At 58.9% G+C, this 23,860-nt stretch overlaps 2 protein-coding genes across 3 annotated transcripts; one reads left to right on the top strand and one right to left on the bottom strand.

Annotated features, from left to right (window-relative positions):
* The first annotated feature begins 6,963 nt into the window (after nt 1-6,963).
* VAT1 (vesicle amine transport 1) lies at nt 6,964-16,045 on the top strand. The gene is made up of 6 exons (XM_074562252.1): nt 6,964-7,345; nt 8,643-8,850; nt 9,203-9,373; nt 9,463-9,552; nt 10,523-10,764; nt 11,857-16,045. The coding sequence occupies exons 1-6, from the start codon at nt 7,007-7,009 to the stop codon at nt 11,956-11,958; spliced, it is 1,152 nt and encodes a 383-aa protein (XP_074418353.1). The 5' UTR covers nt 6,964-7,006; the 3' UTR covers nt 11,959-16,045.
* Nucleotides 16,046-16,570: 525 nt separating this feature from the next.
* LOC141732820 (uncharacterized) lies at nt 16,571-23,374 on the bottom strand. Of its 2 annotated transcripts, XM_074562240.1 has the most exons (5): nt 23,123-23,374; nt 22,881-22,984; nt 19,077-21,917; nt 17,748-17,956; nt 16,571-17,244 (listed from the first exon to the last, which is right to left on the bottom strand). In XM_074562240.1, the coding sequence occupies exons 1-5, from the start codon at nt 23,298-23,300 to the stop codon at nt 17,175-17,177; spliced, it is 3,402 nt and encodes a 1,133-aa protein (XP_074418341.1). In that variant the 5' UTR covers nt 23,301-23,374; the 3' UTR covers nt 16,571-17,174. The 2 variants fall into 2 exon arrangements, with proteins under 2 accessions (XP_074418341.1, XP_074418340.1); XM_074562239.1 differs by having other exon boundaries at nt 22,881-23,374.
* Between the last annotated feature and the right edge of the window lie 486 nt (nt 23,375-23,860).

Genomic DNA, 23,860 nt, shown 5'->3' with positions numbered 1-23,860 from the left:
CGACTGCAGGTGAAGGAGTGCTGGGTGGCCATAGGTGTCACCCGGAGCCAGCTGCTCCCCTGGCCAATACCTTTCTTCTGAGAGCTTTTCGCCATTATTTCTCAATAGGAGTTAGAGTTTGGTTTTTTGGGTTTTTTTTTGCTTCCAACCAACAGATTCTTGTGGCCCTGCTTCGGAGGAAGCAGGAAACTTTCCGTAGCGAATACTCGCGACCTTTGCAAAGCCACCAGCTGCATTTGGCTCCCCCCGGGGGAGGGAAAGCAGCTGAGAGCGCCTTTTGCTGAGAGCCACTTGGGGCACTGTCAGCGCTGAGCCTGGTGTCCCGTTTGGTGCAATGCACCTTTTGGCAGGCAACACTTGCAAAATGTGTTAGGCAACCTCCAGTCACGGTGTAAATTTGCAGAGTAGGATGCGGAGAGAGACATGCTGTGACTGTCACCACGTATGGCGAGGCGACAGATGGCTCCCACACATTTGCTCCTGAAAAGGCTTCTCTGGTGGCTGGATCCTCCCTTGCTGATCCCTGCTCTCGGGGATTTTTAATTGCTGTTACGAATTAACTTTATTGTGTTACAAAGAAGCTACGAGACATCCTCAGGAGCTGTGCTAGGGAAGTGTACTAGGAGAAACCAACCCTTACCGGAGGACCCACAGCCAGAAACCCCGGGGCCTGAGACATTTTATTCTCAAAGTCCGGTTCTCTGCAGCCAGTCGCAAGCTCTGGACCTAATTTTAGATGTGACGAAGTAGGTGAACGTAATGAGTGAGGAATCTCCTGTACCGTATTGTATGGCCGGGACCCTGCAAGATGCGCGCATGTACCTCATGAGAGGTGCCTGAGTGTCACCCCTGAGGACACGGCCAGAGCTCCCGCCCATCACATTGTGCACCGGCGCTTTGTCTGGAGCTTTATGGCGGGTACATTGTTCACTTCGTACCTATCGTTTCTGTGCTATTTGTCTTGGTCTGCAACATCTTATTTCCACTGGTAAGCGGGAATAGAAATAAGGGACGCACTTTAATTTCTCATCAGATCTAGTCTTAAGTATCTTTTTGGACTCGTCAGATATGTGACAGAGCTAGCAGGTTGCCAGGCAAAACCGCAGAGCGTATCGCTATCCGTTAACACTCAGCAGTTAAATCATTCCGTCCCGAATGGCGCGTTATTTGGTGGTTCCCCCTAGAAGATGAAGAGGTGGAGAAGCAGTAGAGTTTGAACACACGCAGCAAAAAGATACAAATCAACAGCAATTAGGAAGGTTAAAAGAAAGGGAAAAAAAAAATCCCAGCCAAACCCCCTTTCATGTGTCCAGCGTGTTTACATTCTGTGCTAGAATAACGCTGATCTGGCTCGCTGCTGGCATTAATGAAGTTTGCACCTCTGGGTGAGCAATTTAATTTATCTCAGCAAGCCAAAGCTCATTATAACAGCCCATAAATGCTATCAGATGAAAGCAGCATCCTTCAGCAATCTCGGGGATTAAAGCAAGGAGGCATTCAACTGACAAGCCTTCCGCTGGCAAGCCTGCAGTCGGAGCATGTGTGTTAGAGGCTGAGGCAGCACCGTGCCTCCATTTCTGCTGCGGATTTCTCCGTAGCGAGGAAGTGAACTGGAGCCTCCGCAACACTCCTCCGGAGGTGAGCGGCTCCCTCTTTTCCCCCCCTCTCTCGACACCTCTCCTTAGGATTCATCAGCCCCGGCACCAGCCGGGGAGAGGAGTGAGGGGCCGGGGACTCCACAGGTTGGCCGTGGAGCGGTGGCTGTGCTGCAGGGAGCGGGGGGCTGGCGGAGGGGCAGGGGCTCACGGCACAAAGGCACACAAAGGGGTCAGGGTGGGAGGAGGAAAACGGCCAATTCTCTCATTCTGTTCCCTTGGGTGTGGAAACCTCCTTGTCACACGCGTCCATCCCCCCCCTCCCCGCCCCACGCCGGATCCAGCTACTTGAAACATGGCTTCCACCGCGGCGCCGGCCTTCCCTCCTCTTGCTCTGGGTGAGGCCGTGCAGCGCACGCTCCGTCCTTCCCACCGCGGCCTTTCCGATGGGCTGCCAACAGCTGCGGCACACAGCACCAGTGACCCCATCACACAGCACCAGTGATCCCATCACACAGCACCAGTGACCCCATCACACCACACCAGCGACCCCATCACACAGCACCAGTGATCCCATCACACAGCACCAGTGACCCCATCACACAGCACCAGTGATCCCATCACACAGCACCAGCGACCCCATCACACAGCACCAGTGGCTCCAGCACAGAACACCAGTGACCCCATCACACAGCACCAGTGGCTCCAGCACACAGCACCAGTGACTCCAGCACACAGAACCAGTGACACCGCCACACAGAACCAGTGACCCCATCACACAGCGCCAGTGACCCCATCACACAGCACCAGTGACCCCATCACACAGCACCAGCCATTGGGGTGACGGCGTGAGCCCAGCGGGACGCTCCCCGGCAGAGGTGCTTGGTGGAAATGGTTTCTCCAGCAGTAGGAGGGATCTCCACCACCTTCAAACACCTTTTGTGTTTGAAATCACTCCTCCAAATGAAACATTTTCAGTTTTGCAATTCTCTGTCATGTGGAAAGTGGTGGAATGAACAGAAATGAACCCTCCAAACTTCAGTTTCTTTTCCATTTAGTTTCAAACATGAATTGCACAGCCGAAGAACAAATTGGGGAAAAACGGCTTTATTTTTAGAGTCTTCCTCCAAGCGGGTCCAACTCAGTGAGGCAGCACCCGACGGGCTGCGTGTGCTGGGCTGGTCGGTCCCTCCCGCACTCGCGGGGGGACCCGGGGGGCCGCAGGCTGGTGGGACAGTCCCTGTGCGGTCTGAGGGACGGGGCTGCCCCGGTGAGGGTCTTGGGCTCTCCCATGCCCTGCCGTGTTTCAGTGCTGTGGCCACTTTTCTTCGCAGAGCAGGTGACGTGGCCGGGCTGAGGCAGGGGAACGCGGTGCAGCCGGCACCGTCGGTGCGCTGCGGGGACGCGCCGGCAACCGGGGCCCGTGAGCAGCGGCAGAGGTTTCAGCGGTGCAGAGAAAACCATCTCCCTGCGGTTTTCTGCATGTTGTGCGGTCACCTGGTCCCTCGAGAGCCACGATGAGCACACTGAGAGGGAGTCTGGGCATTTTCAGCAAGGTAAGACGTGCTGACCAAATAATCAGCTTCTAATGGGTGCACAGCATGTGGATGTGCCAAGCCTGTGATTTTGGGACTATAATTGTCAGTAAATTATTGGTGCTGTGGTGGAAGGTTGAAGTTAAGATAATGATTCTTATTTCACAGGATTTCTCCAAGGGCCGCGGTACAGAAGGCGCCTGCCTCCTGAGGAGGACGCTGTGGCATGCTCTTCTGTGCACGCTTGGAAACCGGCCTGGCAGCGGACGCGCCGCTCGCTTGTGCCGCATTTCCCCAGCCTCTGCTGCTTGGGTTTGCGCCGGAGCAGCCTCAGCCCGGCCCAGCGGTATTCTTCGTGGGAACGATGCTCTGTGCTGGGAGGATTTCTCCAGTCTGCTGTCACCACCAGGAGTGAACTGACGTGCGCCGAGCATCAGTTACCCCTTGACAATCGCCTCCATTGTCTCTGTGATCAAAACAGCAGCGCGGGGAACTGCGGCTGTGAGTGGCAGGTACGTCGGAGGGGTTGTGTCAGATCTTTTCCACCCACTGCTCTACCTGTCAAATCTAAATATAATTTACTGTGATACAGGCACGGTGTCACCCAGGAGGCACAGCATTCCTGGTACGTGTGATGCAGCTGGGAGATCTCGTCTGTGTCTACCTCCGTGTGCATCCCAACACTCCGCAGACGCAGAACAGGAAAAATAACAGGAAAAGGCAGAACAGAGACAGGAGGAATCTTTCTCTTGAGATCCCGACAAATGCAGACAGATGGATCGAGGTCAACGCTTGCTGTAGAGCCAGGATGCTAAAATATACAGCCCTGAAAACATCGCTGTGGGCCCGGCAGCCCGTGGGGTCTGACCGCAGCCCCACAGCCCCTTCCAGAGCCACCCCCTGCGCTGGTCTGGGGCTGGAGTGGGGTCTCGGGCAGGGTGGGCAGCGCCAGCAGGGCAGAGCAGGGAGACGGCGGCACCAGCTCAGGACCTGGGTGGCAGTGGGAAACCTCAACTCCGAGCGGCTCGGTGTGGAGAAGCCCCATGTTGGGCAGCCGGCCCCTGGCCCCCAGCGGAGTCTCAGCAGCCTCCCCGCATGAGGGAAGGCTTTTGTGGGCTCCCAGGGTCCGTTCTGAGCGCGCCCTGGGGCCAAGGCCAAACTCCCACGGGCTGCTGAGCAGCAAACCCTGCCAGGCTTTCTTATCTCCTGGCCGCTCCTTGTTCCCGTGTCCTTGAGAGCAGAGAGGGGCCGTTAGAGCCCTGTGTGAAAATACAGGGAGGGGGAACAAAGAGCGGGGCAGGGGGGGCTGGCACGTCCTCCTCGGCCCTGCCAGGGGCTGGGGGAGCAGCAGGGAGCTTAGGGAGAGGCGCAGGGCTGAGCACTGGGGAGAGAGTGAGAATTTCCTCGGTGGCCTGTGCCTTCCTCTGGCTGTAAATCACAAATCAGAGCCGTTCAGAAGGGCCCAGCGCCTCGGCTGCGTGCCCCTGTGCAGCGAAAGCCCGCATTTGGAGAGCTGGCTGGAAAATGGGCCAAAGGAGTGACCAATTTAACTGGGAAAACTTGTTCTCTCTGGCTAACACATCCCCTTGGTAGCCCACGGCAGCGTCCCATCCCGGCGAGCAGCAGCCAGCGCCGTGTCACGCTGGGGGTCGCAGACCTGCAGCTCGGAGCGAGCGCCCGGCCCCAGCACCCGCAGCGGCACCTCCCCGACAGCTCCCCCAAAACAGCAGCACGTCCGTCCCCCCCCCGACACTCCGGCAGGGCAGCGACCAGCCAGAACTGTCCCTCTCAAACCTGCAGCTTAAAAACTGTGGGAAAACTACCCCAGCAGACACACAGAAAGTGAACCAGCTAAAGTAAGATTTATAGGGGAAATGTTACTAAACTGAGCTGATAAGATTGAGTCAGGAGCACAAAAGAGACAAAGGCAGCAAGAGCAGCCTGCCCAATCAAACAGCCCGGCCACTGCACAAAAATACCCCGATCTAATCCGCTTTAGAGCTGAGTACAGCTGGAGCGGTCTAGCAGGAGAGGAGTCTGACTCCCAAAACGCGCTGCCTTCTGCTACCACTCTCCGAGCCGTTGGGAGTCATCCCCTTATCTCAGGTGCCTACAGGGGCTCCCTCCTGGCCAGCATGTTTCGTCCACCACAAGAGCCCCGACATCTGTGAAAATAAATCACTGAAAGGACAAACTCTAGGAGAGCTCCTAGGGAGAGCAGCAGGAGACAGAGGATTGTGCTTTGACTGCTTCTTCCTCAGCTGGGGCGTGGGAGATGCCCAGGCATCAGGAAGGCACATCTCTATTTCTCAGAGCTGAGCAACAGCAAACAAGGGTGGAAAACAACCGTCCCAGCCGGGCCGCTGTCCTGTCGTGCAGCTGGACATGAGCCTCCTCCGTGTCCCCCACCGCAGCCACCCAAACACCCATAAATCTGCCACCCGCGGAGCCCGGTGCTGTGCAGCCTGCGCCAGGCCCCTGCCCTCCCCGCTGCTTTCCTGCCTTTGTGCTCCGCTTCCTGAGCAGCGCCTGCAGCGCGGCCCCGCAGGACAAGGACGCAGCCAGGCAAAGCTCCGGCTGGCCTCGGCCCGACCGCTGCGTTCGCGTGACAGCGGGCTGCCGTCGCAAACAAAGCCCCTGGAAACCCGGGGGTTTGCTCATCCGCGGGCTGGCCAGAGCCTTCCATCAAACACTGCCAGCAGTGCTGGGAGTGCCCTGCCCACAGCGGGCATCGTGCCGGGTTTTGCTTGGCTTGGGAACTCTGGAGCACCGGAGTGACACAGAAACTCCCCCAGTACGTGTTTTGATTATCCTTCAGGTGATCTTTGCTTTCTTTTTGGAGGGGGGATGTTTTTCTTTTTCAGGGGCTCTTTGAGCAGCGACCCTGCAATGGCTGCGGGTTATTAGGGACGAGGACGCGTTCGCCAAGCAGCGGACGAGCGAGGCGTGGATCCGACCCCGCTCTTCACACACAAAACGGCACGGAATCAGCAGTCTTGATGGCAAGTGTGATACCCAGGAGCTGGATACGGAGCCGAGTGGTAAATTCATGGCTGCTGGCAGACGCTTCACGAGCAGGGAGCGGGGCTGGATCCATTGATCCGTCTACACACCCCGCCTTATTTATTTGCCTTTAGTTGCAGGACTAGAGCTCTACTCCTCCCTCTTGTCTGTGAGCCAGTCCATGCCTCAGCTCCGCTACACGCAGCCATTTCAGGGCTACGAGCAGAGGGACGTTGATGAAACCTCCCTGCAAAGCGACATCGCTTAATTCACAACAAACTGCACAAGTAACTCAGCGAGATGCCACTCCAGCGAGACAGCCGTTTCAAACGGGCCTCCAGCCAAGACGCGGGCCGTTTGTCTGCTTGAAAGGAATCGTTAAATAAATAAAAAAAGAAAGAGAAGGGTGGCGTGGGGGGAGAGGCCCGGTGCGCAGGGCAGCGCGGCCGGGGGGGGGGGGGGAGGGGGGAAGGGGGGGGGGGGGCCAGGCTCCGCAAAGCTGCGGCCTACCGGAGCTTGCAGTAATTAACGCAGTAATTAACGCCCAAGCCGCTGCGGCGGCCCGGCGGGGACCGGCCGAGCATTTCCCCCCCCCCCGCCGGGGGAACGGAGGACGGGGGTTCCCCTCGGGGGGGGGAGCGGCGGGGCGGGGCGGTGCCTCCCCCGGGACACCGGACTGCGGGGGATGGCGGTGGGGGGGCGGCCGCCGTCGGGCCGGGAGCGGGGGACGCTCGGGGGAGGCGCAGCCCCCTCCTCCCCGCCGCCGGCCCCGCCCGCCCCGCCCCGCCCCCGGCCGCGCCCCGCGCCCCGGCTTTTCCCCGCCCGCCGCCGCCCCGCGCCCGCAGCCGCCGCCGCCGCTCCTGCCGCTCCGCCATGTCCGCCGAGCCCGCCCCGGCCGCCGCCGCCGCCCCCCCCTCCGCCGAGCAGGCCCCCGGCCCCGAGCCGCCGGCGGGCGGCGAGGAGGCGGCGGAGCACCGGGCGCTGGTGCTGACGGGCTTCGGCGGCTACGAGAAGGTGAAGGTGCAGGCGCGGCGTGGCGGCGGCCCCCGGCCCGGCGAGGTCTCGGTGCGGGTCCGCGCCTGCGGCCTCAACTTCGCCGACCTGATGGCACGGCAGGGGCTGTACGACCGGCTGCCGCCGCCGCCCGTCTGCCCCGGCATGGAGTGCGCCGGTACCGTCCGCGCCATCGGCGACGGCGTCGGCGACCGACAGGTGAGGGGCGGCTCGGCCCCGCCGCACTGCGGCGGCCCCGCCCGGCCCCGATCCCCGGCACACCACCACCCCCCCGGAGCGCCCGGTGCCGGCACCCCCGGCCCGCCCGCTCCACCGCGCCGCTCACCGTCCCGGGACCGGGGTCCCCGTCGGGGCGGGCGGCGGAGCCCCGGGGAGCGCCCGTCGCCGTCCCGCCGCGGGGGCTCCCGCGGCGGACAAAGCCCCCGGACAAAGGGGCCGAGGCTGGGCTGCGTGGGCAGGACGTCCCTGTCCCTGCCTGTCCTTGTCCCTGCCCGTCCCCGCCCGTCCCGCCTCCTGGGCCCCGCGGCAGGAGCATCGCCGCCCGCCCTTCCCCAAGGGCCGGCATCTTCGGGCTCGGGGGTCTTGGGGAAAAGCTGGAAGCGGTGGGGGTTCCTGGGTGGGGGTGGGATTCCTGGGGGACTGGCAGGTGCATTTGCACGTACAAAATTTAGTGGCGTTAGTGCTAGCGGGGCGTTGGGCTCAAGCATGACTGTGCTGTTTCTGAACACGTTGGTGACCGAGCTCTTAAACTACACGAACGTGGAAGGAAAGAGCTCCAGCCGCTGCAGCGTTGTCCAGAGCCATCTGAGGGTGGCGAGGTGTGGGCAGGAGCAGGATGGATGCTCCTGGTGCTGGTTTGTGGCCCGCGAGCCTGTGGCTGCTGCGTTTCTAGCAGCTCGGGAGGGTGGGGTGGTTGGGGGGGTGTGTTGGCTCTGCGTGTCCCAGACCTTTGGATCTTACGGCTCTTGCAATTATGGTGCTTTAAGATGATTCTTGGATGCGCAACTGGCAAAACAAAGCGTCTCAAAAAAAAAAAAACCCACAACAATGTGTCAAAGATGATTCCCTCCCCTCCAGGAAAACATCTTGGTTTATTCAAGTGTAAATGCCAAACCCACACTCCAAGGAGCATTTCTGCTCCCTGCCTTGGCTCTGCCTCTTGTCTGCTTGCTGATACGACTGCTTGGTGTTTTGCTGTCTCCCTCCCATTGCAAAGAGAGCAGCTGTTCCTCGCCCAGTGGGATAAGAGCGGATTTGTCGGGGTGCCTCATATTTCAGGCGTGTGCCTCTCTGCGGGGAGAGGTGCTGTGGGGCAGTTTGCCCCACGAGAGGAGAAGGGGCTGAACTCGAGCTCGGGGGTGCCGCAGTCCCTGCGGACCTCTGCACAGAGAATGGCGCACGTGTACCCGGCTCTGGCGTACAGAGGGCAAGGGTGTGATGCCTTCTGCTAGCCTGGGGCTTGTTTCAGACAGCCTTGTCCTCCGCTTGATTTTAGGTTGGCGATAAGGTGATGGTCCTGGCTAGGTCAGGGCTCTGGCAAGAAGTTGTGAACGTGCCGGCTGGTCAGACTTTCCTGATGCCTGAGGGGATGAGCTTCGAGGAAGCGGCTGCTCTTCTTGTCAACTACATCACTGCCTACATGATCCTGTTTGACTTCGGAAACCTGAGACCCAACCAGAGTGTCCTCATTCACATGGCTGCAGGTAAATAGCTCTTGCCAGCCCGTGCTGGGGCTCTTGGCCTCAACGTGCACCTTCTGAATGGGTGTCACGGGTGAGGGAGCGATCGGAACGGAGCCCGACTGACAAAACATCGCCTGCCAGAGATGCAGGCTTCATGCCGCCCCAGGCGCTGGCAAATGCTGGACCCGTTTCCCAGCAGCTGGGCTCCGTCTCCTCCAGCGTGTCCCAGGCATCAGCCTGCTCCAGCAAAGCCTTTATTCCATACCCTCCCGGCGCTGTGCGAGCGGTACCAGCAGGGGTTATTTGCCCATCCAGAGGTTTTTCTGACTGCTGGGCTGTTTGCTTCTAAGTCTTTCTCACTGCTGCTTTTCAGGTGGTGTGGGAACCGCTGCCATCCAGCTGTGCAAGACTGTAGAAAATGTCACCATTTTTGGCACAGCATCTGCCTCCAAGCATGAGGCGCTCAAGGAGAGTGGAGTCGCTCACCCTATTGACTACAGAACGATGGATTACGCAGAGGAGGTCCGGAAAATCTCTCCCAAAGGTACCGTGTGGTGGAGGACTTCCACAACTGTCCTGCACTTTTTTTTTTTTAAGTGGAAAGAACTTCTAGTTACTTGCAATTCCCTCCAGGTGTTGACATTGTCCTGGACCCCCTGGGAGGATCCGATACATCCAAAGCATTTAACCTGTTGAAGCCGATGGGCAAACTCATCACTTACGGTAAGTGCGAGCAGCTGCCCGAACCCCAGCTCCTGCGTAGGAGGGACCCGTGATGGCAGGGTGGCCGTGGATCTGCACGGGAATGCTCCGCGCTGCTCCGTGCCCGGATGCACAGCCATGAGGGAGCATCACTGTTACTGACTGCCCTGTGTGTGTTGTAGTTCTGTTAGTTCACACAGGCCTTTGGGATGCTTCTCCTGGGTGAGGCACCGGGGGGACTGGCATTTGTGCCTTGTCCTGAGAGCTCTGGCCTCCAAGGCTCTGCCCTCCCATGGCGACATCCCTCTCTGAGTACGAGCCGGTGCCTGCAGGGGGAAGCTGGAATGTCCTCACGGAGGAACGCTGGCACAGCTGCTTTGTCCAGGCTGACTTAATGCACAGCACTAATAGAGCCTTGCTTTTCTCCTAGAGGATGTGTGGGTGATGAGGTTTGGGGCTACTGAATACTTATCTCTCCATTCCCCAGCCCTGAAACACTGTGATTTTTGTCCCGTAGACAAAGCCCTCACACAACCCTCAGTGGGATTCCAGACACTCGCACCACTGTGCGGCTTCTGTTGTCCCAGCCGCTGCAGCGTGTGTCTCCCCTGAAGGAGCCTGGCCGCAGGAGAAGGGGAGAGCTGCCCTCCCAGCCTGGCTGGACGGGACTCGTAACCCTCTCTTGCCTCTGCCAGCGCCCCAGTCTAGCCGCGCTGCTGCCGCCGCCCTCCTAAGAGAGGAGGTGTTCTATATTTTTGCAATATATGGGTGCCGATAATCCAAATTCTGCATATCTTGAGGCTGAGGCAGGCGCCCGTTTCCACCGAAGGTTGACTGGGCAGATCCTGATGCGATCCAGTTCTCACCTCTGTCCTCCGTCGCTCTGTGAGCTGCTGTTGTCTGAGCTGTTACATGGGATGCCCACTGCCTCTCCTGTTGGTTCCAGCTCATCTGCGGCTTGCCGCTTTTTTTTTTTTCCCCCTTTTTTTAGGGGTAGCAAACCTGCTCACGGGGCAGAAGAAGAACCTCATGGCTATGGCTAAAACCTGGTGGAACCAGTTCAGCATCAATGCCTTGCAGCTCCTACACCATAACAAGGCTGTGTGTGGCTACCACCTTGGCTATATGGATGAAGAATTTGAGCTCGTCGGAGGCGTTGTAGCCAAGCTGATTAACCTCTATAGTCAAGGCAAAATCAAGCCCAAAATAGACTCTGTATGGCCCTTTGATCAGGTAAGTCTGAGCTAACGTATAATTTCTAGCACCTAGAAATTACCAGGCGATTGCTTTCTGCACAGGGAGCTGTGCATCGGCGTGAGCATCTTGTTTGGGGGGGCTGAACTCTTGCAGATGTTTAATAACCGTCTGCTCTCAGACATCCAGTGCCTTTTTTTTTTCCTTTTAAGAATATTAAGGAGGAGTGGAGTGGCTGGGCTCTTCTGCTCCAGTGCACGGAGCTGGGCAATGCCAGACAGCGTCCCTGTGGAAGACAGGGCGGGGGTGCTCAGCTGCGCTCCGGGGGCGGCAGCAGCAGCCCGCGGAGGGGCTGGGTTATCCATCAGCCTGGAGACGGCCAGAGTCTGCACTCTGTAATTAAGCAGACAGCTGGGAAGGTTGCTGCTGCCCTTCCAGGAGAGAAAAAGAGCCCAGGCAGCGAAGCAGAATGAGGGTGTTGGAAGGGAGCGGCAGGTTTTTCGGCAGCTCTGCTATGCTCAGTGTCGGTCCATGGATGCGCCTGGGCAGAGTCAGGTTCTTCCCTTGGAAATCCTTTGCTGGGGTGGGACTTGCTGCAGGGGAGCAAAGGACCTGGTAACGATCAGGTGCTCTTGGTACCTCAGAACTAGCCCGATGCAAATGCTTAAGGAAAACTCTGTTCCTCCCAGGCCTGGCCCAGGTGCTGTTTTGCTTAAAAAATAATAATAAAAATCTGTGCACGTCTTGTTCTGTGGCTGTGTAGATGGTAGAAGCATTGTCCTTCTGGCTGTTAACTGGGTTTCTGCAGCGCTCCGCTCCCTTTGGAAAGGAAGCTGTGCTGACACGCGCTTCATTCTCCCAGGGTTTGCGTAGCAGAGCATCCTTGTCTATGTTACGGTTGCTCTGTGGATTCTTGAGGACAGTTTCCCAGGGGCAGGCTGGGGTAGCTGCCCAGCTCTGTCCAAAATACATCCGTGCAGAGGCACCCAAATGCTTGGCGATTCCTTGGACTGCCGGGAAAGCCGCCTCCCGGGCGACCCTCGGACCAGTCGGGGTGGACCAAGGGGCGCAGGAAGGGCAGGACCACGCTGTGTGGTGGGTGTGGGTCTCACCACGTCCCTCCTCTTCCAGGTGGCAGATGCCATGAGGCAGATGCAAGAGAAGAAGAATGTTGGAAAAGTCATCCTGGTTCCTGAAGCACCCAAGGAAGAATCCAAAAAAGAAGAGAACTAAAGAGAAGAGATGTGTGTAGATTGTGAATTCGTGGTTTAACTCCCTGATCTTTGGGACCTGGAAATGGACAGATCGGTAGCTTCCATCTTCAATCCACCAGTGCGAGAACATCGTGGTTAAAGTTCAGATGAGGTTTGCATGCTCTCGTTGTGACTGACCCTTTGCCAGACACGCCTCCTGCCCTAGCTCTCTGTTTTGAAGCCTGTTTATTTCATACATTATTTTTTTTTTCCCAATCACTTGTTTTTTCTATTGAATTCCCGACCTAACCTGATTTTTCTCTGGCAGTGCAGCCGAAGCTTCTGGGCAGTTGGTGCGTACCAGCTGCGTAGCCTCTGTAAAATCAAGATGTAACGCGCTGTACCAACTGCCGAGTGTCTCCGCAGGAACCGAGCCCTGCTGAAGCAGTCGTGCTGCCACCTCTGAGAACTTGTTCAGCGGGAGAACGGACCGACGTAGGATGTGTCCTCCACAGCCAGAGGAAAAGCACGGCTGGCCTGGTTTAATTCTAGCACGGGCTCCTCTTCCGTTTACACTAACCACGCTCTTTCCCCTCTGCTTTCGTTGGCCTCTAACACCGGGCGGATAGTAACGGGTCACGGTGTCTTTGCCTTGTGAATAACCACCCTGGCGTTTTCGGAGTCTGTGGCGTATTGCACTTAATTGGCAGTCGCTTCTCTCTGCAGTCGGCAAATAACCTGACAGGCTGGGCTGTGTCTGAACACAGAAGAATAGTTTCAATTAGGTATAACTTTGATCTTGTCCATTTTCTGATTCCAAACTGTACAGGGAGATCTAGGCCGCGTCTGATTTTTAGAGACCATGAGGACTCGACTGTGTCTCAAATGACTGGAATGATTGTTGTTGGCTCTGTGCTTTATTAATGTTGGGCTCCAAGTTGGTATTGTTAAGGCTAAACTTCACCCCTGTGTTTGTATTTCCAAGGGCTGCGGTGTTGAATCAGACTTCAGCAAGATGGGAACAAAATTAAGCCCCTGTTAATGCTCGCTTTGTGCTGTGCCCTGTGTGCTGGGGAGGTGTCGAGTCCCGTAAGCCCGGGCTTCCCGGGAGCCTGGCCTGGCTCCTTCTGTGCCACCCCAGCCGGTAAAGCTACCGCCCGGTTACCGGTGCGGGTGGTAAATGCCCAGCTCTGTGTCAGACTCTTGGCCTGGGCATCTTCAGCAGCTTAAGTTGTGTTTTCCGTTCTCTTCTACCGAGCTCATTCGATACCCGCTCAGAGCAGCTCTCACCTCCTGGTTCAGTGCTGCGGAAGGGCTTGACTTTTATTCCCCCGAAACCGCAAGTCTTGGGACCTTTGGGCTTCCTTCCAGCACCGAGGGTTTAGGAGCTGCCTGGGGGGCTCCTCCCAGACCAGAGCGCGGTTTCTCTTCCTCTTTTCTTTCTTCCCTGCATTTGGGAATGTAGCTGCGCAGAGACCCAGGCCTAGTTCTGCGAGTGCTTCGTGTCCTGGGTGGTGCCCCCCGTCCCTGCTGGACCCCCTTTTCAGCCCTGAGGGACTACGGTGCTGTTTGTGTTTGCTTTGAGGCTTTCTCGCGGATTGTGGGTGCTGCGGGCTTTTGGGCTTCATTTGGGATCTGAGAAGGTAAACCTGAGGGTGCCAAGAAGAGCTGCCCGTCACGGGGGAGCTCAGGCTCCAGGAGCAAACCTTGCTTCCAGGGGTCCCGCCTGACCAAACCCCGAGGAGGGAAGGCGCCAGCTGGGCCGTAAGCGAAGCCCCTTCGCTGCTCGAGAGCAGCCGAGCCCCGCGCAGAGCTGGGGGTCCCTGCACAGGTGAGGAGCCTGGCTCCTTCCTCGGCCAGCCCCGTCCCCCAGCGGGGCTCCTTCCTATGGGGCAGCTTGTATTTCGGGTGCTGGGGGCTGCCCCTGGTTCCGCTGCCTTCTAGAAACACGTAGGCACAGCCCGGAGGGGACTTGCTCTGGGCAACTTTAAGTATTAAGCCACCCCGTTCCCTGCGGCTTCAGAGGAGGGCTGGAGCCCTGTGGCAGATCCCTGGCAGTCCATCTCTCGCCCTTGATATGTGAACTTCGTAGAGGTGGTCTCATGAAACTCGCAAGCACAACTCTTAACCTTTCTGAACCCAAAAATCTTGCTGCTTCTCCTTTCCACCTGCCCTGTCGTGCTAATTTAGTTTAAATCCAACAGTGTCTAATGCTGCTTTACCAGGTCTGACAACAGAAGGACTGTCTAAAATTGCTGAAATGGGAAGTCTTGGACCCGTTCCTTCGAGAAGCTGGACTTCACCTTGATGAAAGAGCAGCGTGCTCAGACGGCGCACACAGCCCTGCGCATCGTCAGGTTCCGCACGCTCGTAAAGGGGAAAACCATCGGACTGTGTTTCGCAGTAGCATCCTCTCCTTGCTTCTCTCTCGCTCGGTGCCGTACTTGGGTGGCCTTGGATGGGGCAGCGCGGCCGGGCTCTCGCAGCCCGACCTTCTGGGTGCAGCGGGAGTGGGGTTGGGGTGGGGGGGGAGTGGGGGGGAGTCTCGCAGCTCCCCGCGGGAAGCAGTGTCTCAGTGCCTTCTTCTACGTGCCTGCGAGGACTAGGAAGTCACTGGAGCCTTTTCCATTCTGGCCTTTCAAAGTATTACCAAAAACCTGTGATGACTCTTGCTAGCTCTGTTTTGTGAACTCCGTCGTAGTCTGACTTACTGTGAACAAGACGGTCCCTTTCCATGTCTTGCAGCCTTTCCAGGGCCGTCCTGGTGGTTCTGTGCTCCCCAGCTCCCCCAGGGTGGCCGTTCGGCTCTGGCCGGTCCTCGAGGGAGGCTTTAAGGACTCCTGAGGCTTTGTCCGCTCCCCATCCTTGGCTCCCGGGAAGCAGCCCCTGTTCCCGATGCTCATCGGGTGGCAGCTCCTCTATCTCCTACCTACACGCTCCTGAGGCCGTTCCGGGGCCGGGGGCTGAGCGGTTACTGCCTGTCAGAGTTTAGCACTGACTGTTTTACATCCCCTGGTAGCAACAATGTTTTTTACGCAAAAACCAAAATTAAATGTAGCCTTCCTCCTCTCTGCCTCACTGGTCAGTGCTCTGCTCCAGGGGCTCCTGGCTGGTCAGGTTTTTTTGGCTTTGTTTGGTTTTTTTGTGTTTCTTTTTTTTTTTTACTTTTCTTTTTAATGGACAAACATTTTATGGGCCAATAAGCATAGAACCTACGTGAAACAACTTCAAGTGTCTTAACTCAAAAGTTAACCAGCAGGTTTGTATACTAAGGACCAAAGCAAAAAAAAAAAAAAAAACACCCAACAAAACTCCTAGGATAAAATCATTCCACTCGATGTTGCTTAACTGTTTAGGGCCGAGTTGTGCTATGGAGGAGACGGGAGATTCCTGTGTTTAAATTGCGTGTGCCATTCCAGCTTATCAGAAGTGCGATTTAATGTTTATTTTACTGATTGTCTGACCCCGAGGTTGTGCCGTGAGGAGTCCCGAGGAAAGCGCAAGGGGCTCGGGAGCAGGGGAGGGGGGTCCCCATCCCTCCTGCGGCCGCTCAGCACAGGGGGGCCCGGGCCAGTGACTCCCGTGCTGTCACTGCAGTTGCTTTCCCTGGCCCGCGCTGCCACTTTCGGACAAAACGCAACACCTTTGCCGTCACCAGGCAGCTTTTGTCCCGTTTTTTGACTCTCTGGACTCTCTCAAGCTCGCTCGTGTTGCGTACAAGCTGCAGGAGGGAGGAAGCAGCCTGGGCTGGCGCAGGGGAGCACGGCCCCGGCCGAGCACCCGGGGAAGGGGTTTAGTCGGATGCTTCATTTCAGAATTGACTGAGCAGGGAGAAGTGAGGAGCGCTGTGGGCCTCAGGCTTTAATTGGTGCAGGATCCTGGCCCTCGCGCAGCTGCTGTTATAGGTGTAAAACCACTCTCGTTGCCTAATGACGTCTCCGGTGTGCCAAGCCCTGGTGCTGGCAAAGCGCGACCGGCGCGTAGTGCATGAGCGTGATGTGACGTGCGTTAGACTCTGAGCCTCTTACAACATACGGTCTGGTCCCCCCTGTCCGAGTCGTGTTCATTCGCAGATCTGTGACATGAGTGACATTCATCCGACAGCCACATGGGAAAAATCTTTGTTTAAAAAAAAAAAAATTAAAAAAAAAAATATATTCTGCTTTGTGCGTGTAACCCAGTTGGACGGAAAGCAAGTGTGCCAATGCTGTTTACATGACTATAATGTGTAATGCTCCTGTCTAATGTTACCATATGCCTTATGTGTTTCGAATGTTAATTAAAAGCATAACAACCCCCCCCTGTGCTACGCTGCTCCCTCTTTTGTTGGAATGAGCCCTCTGCCCCCCGCTCAGCTCTGGGGCGCTGGCGCTGCTTCTCCAGGCAGTCAGTGGGTGGACACATTCGGTTGATAAATTCTGACTCTCCCGGGGTGAGAAGATGCCTCTGCTCTCAAGCACAACTGTTAGTTGTTGCCTCGAGTGGTGCGTTGATCTTCTAAGCCCTGTTCGGGAGGGCAGCTGCGGGGATTTTTGTTTGCAAAGCGCTCGGCTGCTCTCTGCGCTTTACTCTGTGTCCGGGTTTCTCTGTAGCCAGTTGAGATTGAAACGGGTGCCTGGGGTGAGGGTAAGAGAAAGCGCGAACAACCGCTACTAAAAAAACGTGGGGAATAAATCTCGTTTATTTGTGCTTTTTCACCAGCGACTGTCCATGCCTGTATATTCCCCGGGGGAGGCAGCTCTCCTCGGCACCGAGAGCTGTTTGTGCCCCGCAAGAGAGCAGCCGGTGGCCTGCTGGCCCCAGAGCAGGTGCTGGGGAGGGACAGGAGCCCAGGGCTGTCGCTCCGGGACTGAAATGTCTGGGTGAGCAGCTGCCATTAATGACAGCCCAGCCCTGGCACAGGCTCTGGTGGGGGCCGAGCTGGAAACCGCCTGTAGTGGCTGGAACGGGGAGAGGCTTCCAGAAGATGGGGCTGGGCTGCAGGGAGGCTCCGGAAAGCCGGGGCTCAGCTTGGAGCTGGTGTGGGAACACGCTGCCTGGGGAGGACAGGAGGAGCTGGAGTCCCAGAGAAGCTCTGGTGGGTGCTGAGGGGCAGGGATGGGGGCGGCTGCTGTCACTAACGTGCAGATTTCTGGCTGCCTCCGGGGACAGCGGAGCTCCTTGGACAAACGTCGGCTTTTTGCTGAGTTGTCTGTGTCAAGCTGCAGTTTCGCCAGCTGGAAAGGAAGGAGAAGCGAAGGCACGGGCTGCGGCTGCTCAGGCGATGCCCAGTTTCTTCAGCACTGTGCAAACCTCGCGGAGATACTGGGCATCCGGATAGCCATTCCTGCGGGGAGAGGGAAGTGCTGTCAATCCCGCTGACGGTGCTAAACACCCCCCCTGCCCCCCCCCACCAAAAGGGAGCAGCAGTTTATTTTTACCCCATCCCTTCGACAGGGGCTGAGGGTGGAAGTCCTGCTGCTGGGGAGCTGCTGCTGCTGCCCGCGGGCACAGCTGGCGCCCAGAGCTGGCTGCGGAGCGCTGCCACGGGAAAAGGCAGGAAAGCTGGGAGTGAGCAGGGCCCGGAATTCTTGGCCATTGGGAACTTACAGTGTGGGGTGGGCAAGGGCTTTAGCTCCAGCTGGAGGGTGCCAGGGCTGGTGTCCCACACCACAGCTGCCCTCAGAGATGAAGCAAAGGGAGGCACCAGCTCTGCCATGGTGGGAGCCTGGGAGAGCCACCCCATGCCAGGGTTTGTTGAGCTGGAGCCTATGGTCTTCCTCCTCCTCCAATTGCTAAAAAAACCCAAACCACCCCACACCTGGAAGCTTGGGGCGAGCTGGGCCATACCTGGCTTTGCCTCCATCCCAGGAGGTTTTGTGGGGGATAAGGCCCCACATCACTCTCTCCTCGCCATTAAAGGACTTGATCTGGAAGGTCAGCCCCTGCTCAAACGCTTTCTTCAGCAGCACCGCTGTCTTCTGCCCTTCCCTGTTGTCAGGCAGGAAGGCACAGAAATTCCCCCCCTTGTAAGGCTGCCCTGGGCGGGGGTCGCCAACCTTAGAACAGGAAAGAAAGCATTTTAAACAACCAACCTGAGCGCGGTGCCGCTGAGCTGGCTTATGAGATTCTGTCAGTATGAAAATACACAGACGAGCGTGGCTTCCCCCCATGGGCTGCTGGTCTTTTTGAACTAAAACCGGAGGTCACACGCTCTTCAAAAGCAGCCAGCTGCTCCCAAACCCAGTGTGGAGCTTTTTGCCTTCCCCGGGTTGGTACCTCCGCTGCTTTGCATGTGGGGCACAGAGCTGTAGCTGCCCCCCAAGCCCACCAACAGGCCAAGTGCAAGGTCCTACACTTGGGGCAGGACAATCCCCCTTATCAATACCGGCTGGGGGATGACGTGACAGAGAGCAGCCCTGCGGAAAAGGACTTAGGGGCACTGGTGGATGAAAAGCTGGACACGAGCCAACAGTGCGCACTCGCAGCCCAGAAGGCCAATCGCATCCTGGGCTGCATCAAAAGCAGTGTGGCCAGCAGGTCCAGAGAGGGCATTCTCCCCCTCTGCTCCGCTCTGGGGAGAGCCCACCTGGGGTACTGTGTCCAGCTCCGGAGCCCTCAGCACAGGAAGGACACGGAGCTGTTGGAGCGGGGCCAGAGGAGGCCCCGGAGATGATCCGAGGGCTGGAGCCCCTCTGCTGTGAGGACAGGCTGAGAGAGCTGGGGGGGTTCAGCCTGGGGAAGAGAAGGCTCCGGGGAGACCTTGGAGCCCCTTCCAGTCCCTAAAGGCGCTCCAGGAGAGATGGGAAGCGGCTGTTTGCAAGGGCACGTAGCGATAGGACGAGGGGCAACGGTTTAAACTAGAGCAGGGCAGGTTTAGATGAGCCATTAGGAAGAAGTTCTTTCCACTGAGGGTGGTGAGACACTGGCCCAGGTTGCCCAGAGAGGGGGTGGAGGCCCCATCCCTGGAGACATTCAAGGCCAGGCTGGATGAGGCTCTGAGCGACCTGATCCAGTTACAGATGTCCCTGCTCACTGCAGGGGGTTGGACTAGATGCCCTTTAGAGGTCCCTTCCCACCCAACCCATTCTGTGATTCTAACAGAACCCACCGACAGTCCCGCAGCGGGATGGGGAAGCCCCCGGGGCAGGGTGGGGGGGGGGCGGGGGGGGTACCTACCCCTTGCACGCCGTCGGGGATGGTGTAGGCAACCTGGAGCGTGGGGTCTCGATAGTAGCCAGGCAGACTCTGAGACAGCAAGGAGGTCTTGAATGTCCCCGAGATCTTGCGGCTTGGGGCAACCGAGGCGGAGCTGCAGCAAGCCGGCTGCGTACTGTCCTCTGCGAAACACGTCCTGCACAAAGCGTGACCGCAGGGGGCCTGGCAGGTCACACCTGAGCCCTGGCAAGCATCACACCGGCCCGGGGGGGTCTTGTCGCTTTCCTGTCCGAGGCTGGGGCCTCTCTGCCACGAGGAGGGCTCAGGCTGCTCCTGCACATCGCTCCTGCCCGCGGGGAGCAGGGCCCTTTCCTGGCCCCCGGCCTCCGGTGACAGTGGCTCGGTGGCCGCAGCCCTGTAGAGCCACGTGGGCAGGGAGCGAGGGGCTGCGTCTGCCGAGCGCAGCGGTGCCATCGCTTCACCGTGGCCTCCTCTGCTCTTGTCTCTGGCAAACTGGAATCTGTCTGGCAAAACCTGCTTTCGCCGTGCAATGTCAGGCTCCCCCACAGAGAGTTTTGTCTTTGGTGGTTCCTGGGAGTCCCTCAGACCAGCGGGACTTGTCTTATCCACCGCAGCAGGGCTCAGAAGACTGCTTCCTCCCTGCAGAGCCCCAGGACCAGCATGGTCACCGGCCTCCTCCTGCCCCAGTGCCTGCTGGAACCTCCAAGGACTGGGGGACCGCTCATCCTCCGCCTCTGGCAGCCGGGGAGCCCTGAGCACGTCTGCGTCGTCCGCTCTGTCGCTCGTGTCCAGGTGCCGCAGGTCCATCTGCAGGGACTCCAGGCTGCCGGGAAGGGCTGAGCCCAGCGCCATGTCCCGGCTTCTGCTCGCCTGGTTGGCACCCGGGTGCCCTGTACTCTCTGGTCCTGGAGACAAGGAGGAAGACTTCAGGGCACGGAGCCTCCTGGAGGAAAACACGTGGAAAGCCTCAGTCACTGCTGGCAGCATCTCCTTGGGGCAGGCAAGACAGAGCTTGTCCTTGTCTTTGCTGAGCCCAACCCGGGGGGGGTTTCCTCGCAGGAGGCTGCACAGTTCACCCAGGGCACTGTCATCTGGACCATCCACGGCGAGCTCCGAGTAGCTCACGCTCTGGCACACGAGGTCAGGACATTTCTGCACAAGAGCTTCCACTTTCCACTTAGCCTGGAAGAGCTTGCTCCTGTCCGCCGCCCGTAGCGCCAGCACAGCGCAGTCCCCGGCACGGCGCTCCGAGATCTGCACGGCTCCGTCCCTGCGCAGCTCATCCAGAGCAGGGCGGCAAACGTCTTTCAGGTAAGACCACTGCAGGGCGTCCAGGCTCATCTCCTCACTCACCCTGCTGCCCGCGTCCTGGGGCTTCTCGCTCTCCTTTGGCCTCGGCAGGGAGAAGCTGTTGGAACGTCGCAGCGGAGGCCTGGATTCAGGGGGTTTGGAGTCTAAATCAGAAGAGGTCCTTGTCATGTCAAAGGTACGAGACATGCTAGCGCGGGGTTGGTGCTTGATGGGACTTGGGCCTTTAGAGTCCCCAGGATGCTGCAAAGTGCTGTTTTCTTTGTCCCCGAAGGAAGACAAAGCCTTGTGTCTTGTAAGCCTGGCACCTCCTTTCACATGGTCCCATTCTTCGGGGTCCTTCTGCTGAGATCCTGCAGCTACAGCCACATCTGCGCTAGAGACGCGAGGCTGGTGCTGCTGGCTGAGCGCTGTTGGGTCACTTGGACCCAGAGCATCTCTCTCGGGTAAGTGTTTTCCAAAAAGCTGCGCCCGTCCCACCGGCGGCGAGTCCTGATTCAGCAAGAGGCCCCGGCTGGCCTGAGCCCTGCCAGCTTTCAGAGCGCAGAAGTTGGCAGCCAGCTTGAGCTCAGCTTTCAGCTCCGTCCTGCCCGGGCTGAGCCTGGAAGCCAGGGTGTCCGCGGGCGCTCCGGGCTCGTGCAGCGCGGTCCCTGCGGTGCGGGAGGCTGCTGGGTTCGAGGGCAGGGAGCTGCCCACCGCGTGTGCGGCACCTCTCCTGCTGCTGAAATTCTGAAGGTTCTGCTTGGCCTGGGAAACATCAACGAGGTTTCCAATAAGGTAAAGCTGCTTCTCGTCCTCGTGGCAGAGCAACTGGGGATACAGTTTCTGCAGCTCACGTGTCAGAGCCCGGAGTGCCTGGCTGTCCATACCCAGCCCACCCTTGGTGATCTTCTCCTTGCGCAAGTGCACCTCCAGCTGCTGGTAAAGCTGCTGCAGGGCCAGGCGGGCCTCTCGCAAGGCGTCCATGTCCCCAGACATACCTGCAGATGGTTGGAGGTACAGTATGGCGATGCCATCGCTGCTAATATCCACCACGTCCACACGATGCTGGCGTAGCACCCCTTGGTACTCGGCAGCACAGAACCTCTGCATGTACAGGTAAATGTCCGAGTCCAGCACCAGGGAAAAGTCCTCCAGCTGTTCCACAGCTTCCCCATCCACCGGGTCCCGAAGCGATGGGACTTTAGCTGCCTTTTCACACACCTGGTCCCAATTCGGCAGGTCTGCTGTTTCTTTTGCTGACTCAGAGGAGTCAGGCACTTGCCGGTGATCATGCGTTCCGGTCTCTTCGGCCACGTGGCTGGCACCTGGCAGGAGGATCTCTCCAGCAGCTTGGCTCTTGAGGTTCAGGCTGCCCAGCAGGTCCCTGGTGAAGGCCTGCAGCTCAGTGAATGGTCCCTTGACGACACAGTGGGTGTTCTTGGAGTCGAAGTTGAACTGCACGTTGCTGTAGCCTTTATGCAAGTCCCTCAGGAGGGTTTTGCCAGCAGGAAGCTTGCCATAGTCAACTATCACACAAGCGCGTATGAAGATCTGCAAATAGATAGCAAGAGAGTGAGAGAGCAAGGACCAAAAATAACCCCCCTCCCAGGCACAGGGGGAGGCAAATACACCCGACGCTTGCCACAGCCCCTGCGTTATTACGACGGCAGAGATGACGCGACCGCCACCTCTGTCTCGGCATCTGCTTTCAAATGAGACCGAGCGTAACGCGGGCAGGACTGAAAGGCCCAGGCAGCCCAACCAACTCCTGGAGGTTGCATGCGTAGTCAAAAGCTTTCTGCGAACAAGGAATGCGAGGGGCTAAGCGCACAGAGATGCAGCCCCCACTTCTACATGCTGGCAGCTCTGCAAACAGCCCAAACCCAAGAAACCCCCTGTCCCTCCTGCATCTGAAGTGCCGCTGCCCTCTTGCTCTCCCAGAGCTTCAGCTGCCGATCTTCAAGCAGTCTGGCACCACAGGCTTGCGGGAAGGTCTGCGGTGCCAGGCTAACTCCCATGCCCTTGTTTTCAGTGCTCAGACACGAAAACGTGAGACGTGGCTACTGCCATACTCTCTTGAAACTGGAGGAAGAGGCAAGAACTTGCCAGTGCTTCCTACACACCAGCACGTCTGTCTCCTAAGCTCTCCTGAGAAGCAGAAAGGAAAAATAACTGCGTCCAGCTAATGACACGGCAGAGGCATTAACGGGATCCCTTGTGTGGCACCAGATGGGCTGGGGAAAGATGCCCCTTCCCTCCGGTCTGACTGTTCTCCCTTGCTGTGACAGGCACAAACAGCCGAGTGCGCAGCCGGCCGGGCTGTCCCTGCGTTATTAGCACAGGAAAAAAAATAATTCCTCATTTGAATATGAATAAAGATGGGCCTGCTTTAAGCCTAATTAAGATTAAAGTAAAGAGAGCGAGGTCTCCCGTCCCAAGCGAGCCTCCGAGCGGGTCTGGAAGCAGCTGGGGCTGTCGTGGCCGCGTGGCCAGGAGCCCTCTGCTCCTGGCTACCTCATCGGGGCTCGGCTCCGCGACGTGCGCCGTCACCTCCAGCGGGTATTTCTTCCCTCCGACCGACAGCGTGTGGTTCTTCGCCTTCAGGATCCTCTGGGCCACTGGGTGGGAAAAACCAGTAGCCACCGGAGTGAGCCCGGCCCGGTGCCGAGGGGCCGCAGCCCCGGCTCTGCCCTGCCCACGGGGGGACAGGGGCCGGGGGCTCGGGGGCGGGCGGGGGCCGGGGGGGGGCCCGTTACCTTCGGGGGCCTCGAAGGTGATGAGGGCGCAGGGGGGGTCCCCGGGCACCAGCCGGAGGTCGGCGATCTCGCCGCCGCCGTTGCGGGAGCGCAGGAAGTGGATGGTCAGTTTGTCGGCCACCCTGTCGGGGGGCAGCTCGGCGGGGAGCCCCCGCACCCGCACCGTACGGCCCGCCATGCCCGGCCACGGGCCCCGGCCGTACCGACCCCCCCCACCCCGGGCTCCCCGCCCGCCCGGGACCCCCCCCCCGCCGCGCCGGGACCCCCCCCGTCCCGCTCCGGCCCTGGCCCCGGCTCCGCGCCCCGCTCCGGCCCCGCCGCCGCCGCCGGGAAGCGAAACCGAAAGCGCGGCCGCCCCGCCCCGCCCCGCCCGGTCCCGGTGCCCGAGAAGGGCCCAGCCGCGCCCACGGCTCTGGCGTGCAAGGCCCGTCCCATCCCCGCCCCCGGCCCCCGGCCCCCGTCCCAGTCCCGTCCCCGTCCCCGGTCCCATCCTGTCCCGTCCTGTCCCGTCCCCGTTCCCAGTCCCGTCCCCATCCCCGTCCCCGTTCCCAGTCCCGTCCCCGTTCCCAGTCCCATCCCCGTTCCCAACCCCGGCCCCCGTCCCAGTCCCGTCCCCGGTCCCATCCTGTCCTGTCCTGTCCTGTCCTGCCCCCGTTCCCAGTCCCGTCCTGTCTCGTCCCCGTTCCCAGTCCCGTCCCCATCCCCGTCCCGTCCTGTCCCGTCCCCGTTCCCAGTCCC

The sequence above is a fragment of the Larus michahellis genome, chromosome 18 (assembly GCF_964199755.1).
Source record: "Larus michahellis chromosome 18, bLarMic1.1, whole genome shotgun sequence".
Taxonomy (NCBI): Eukaryota; Metazoa; Chordata; class Aves; order Charadriiformes; family Laridae; genus Larus; species Larus michahellis.
Note: the sequence above shows the minus strand (reverse complement) of the source record. Positions and strands in the feature narration are given on the sequence as shown.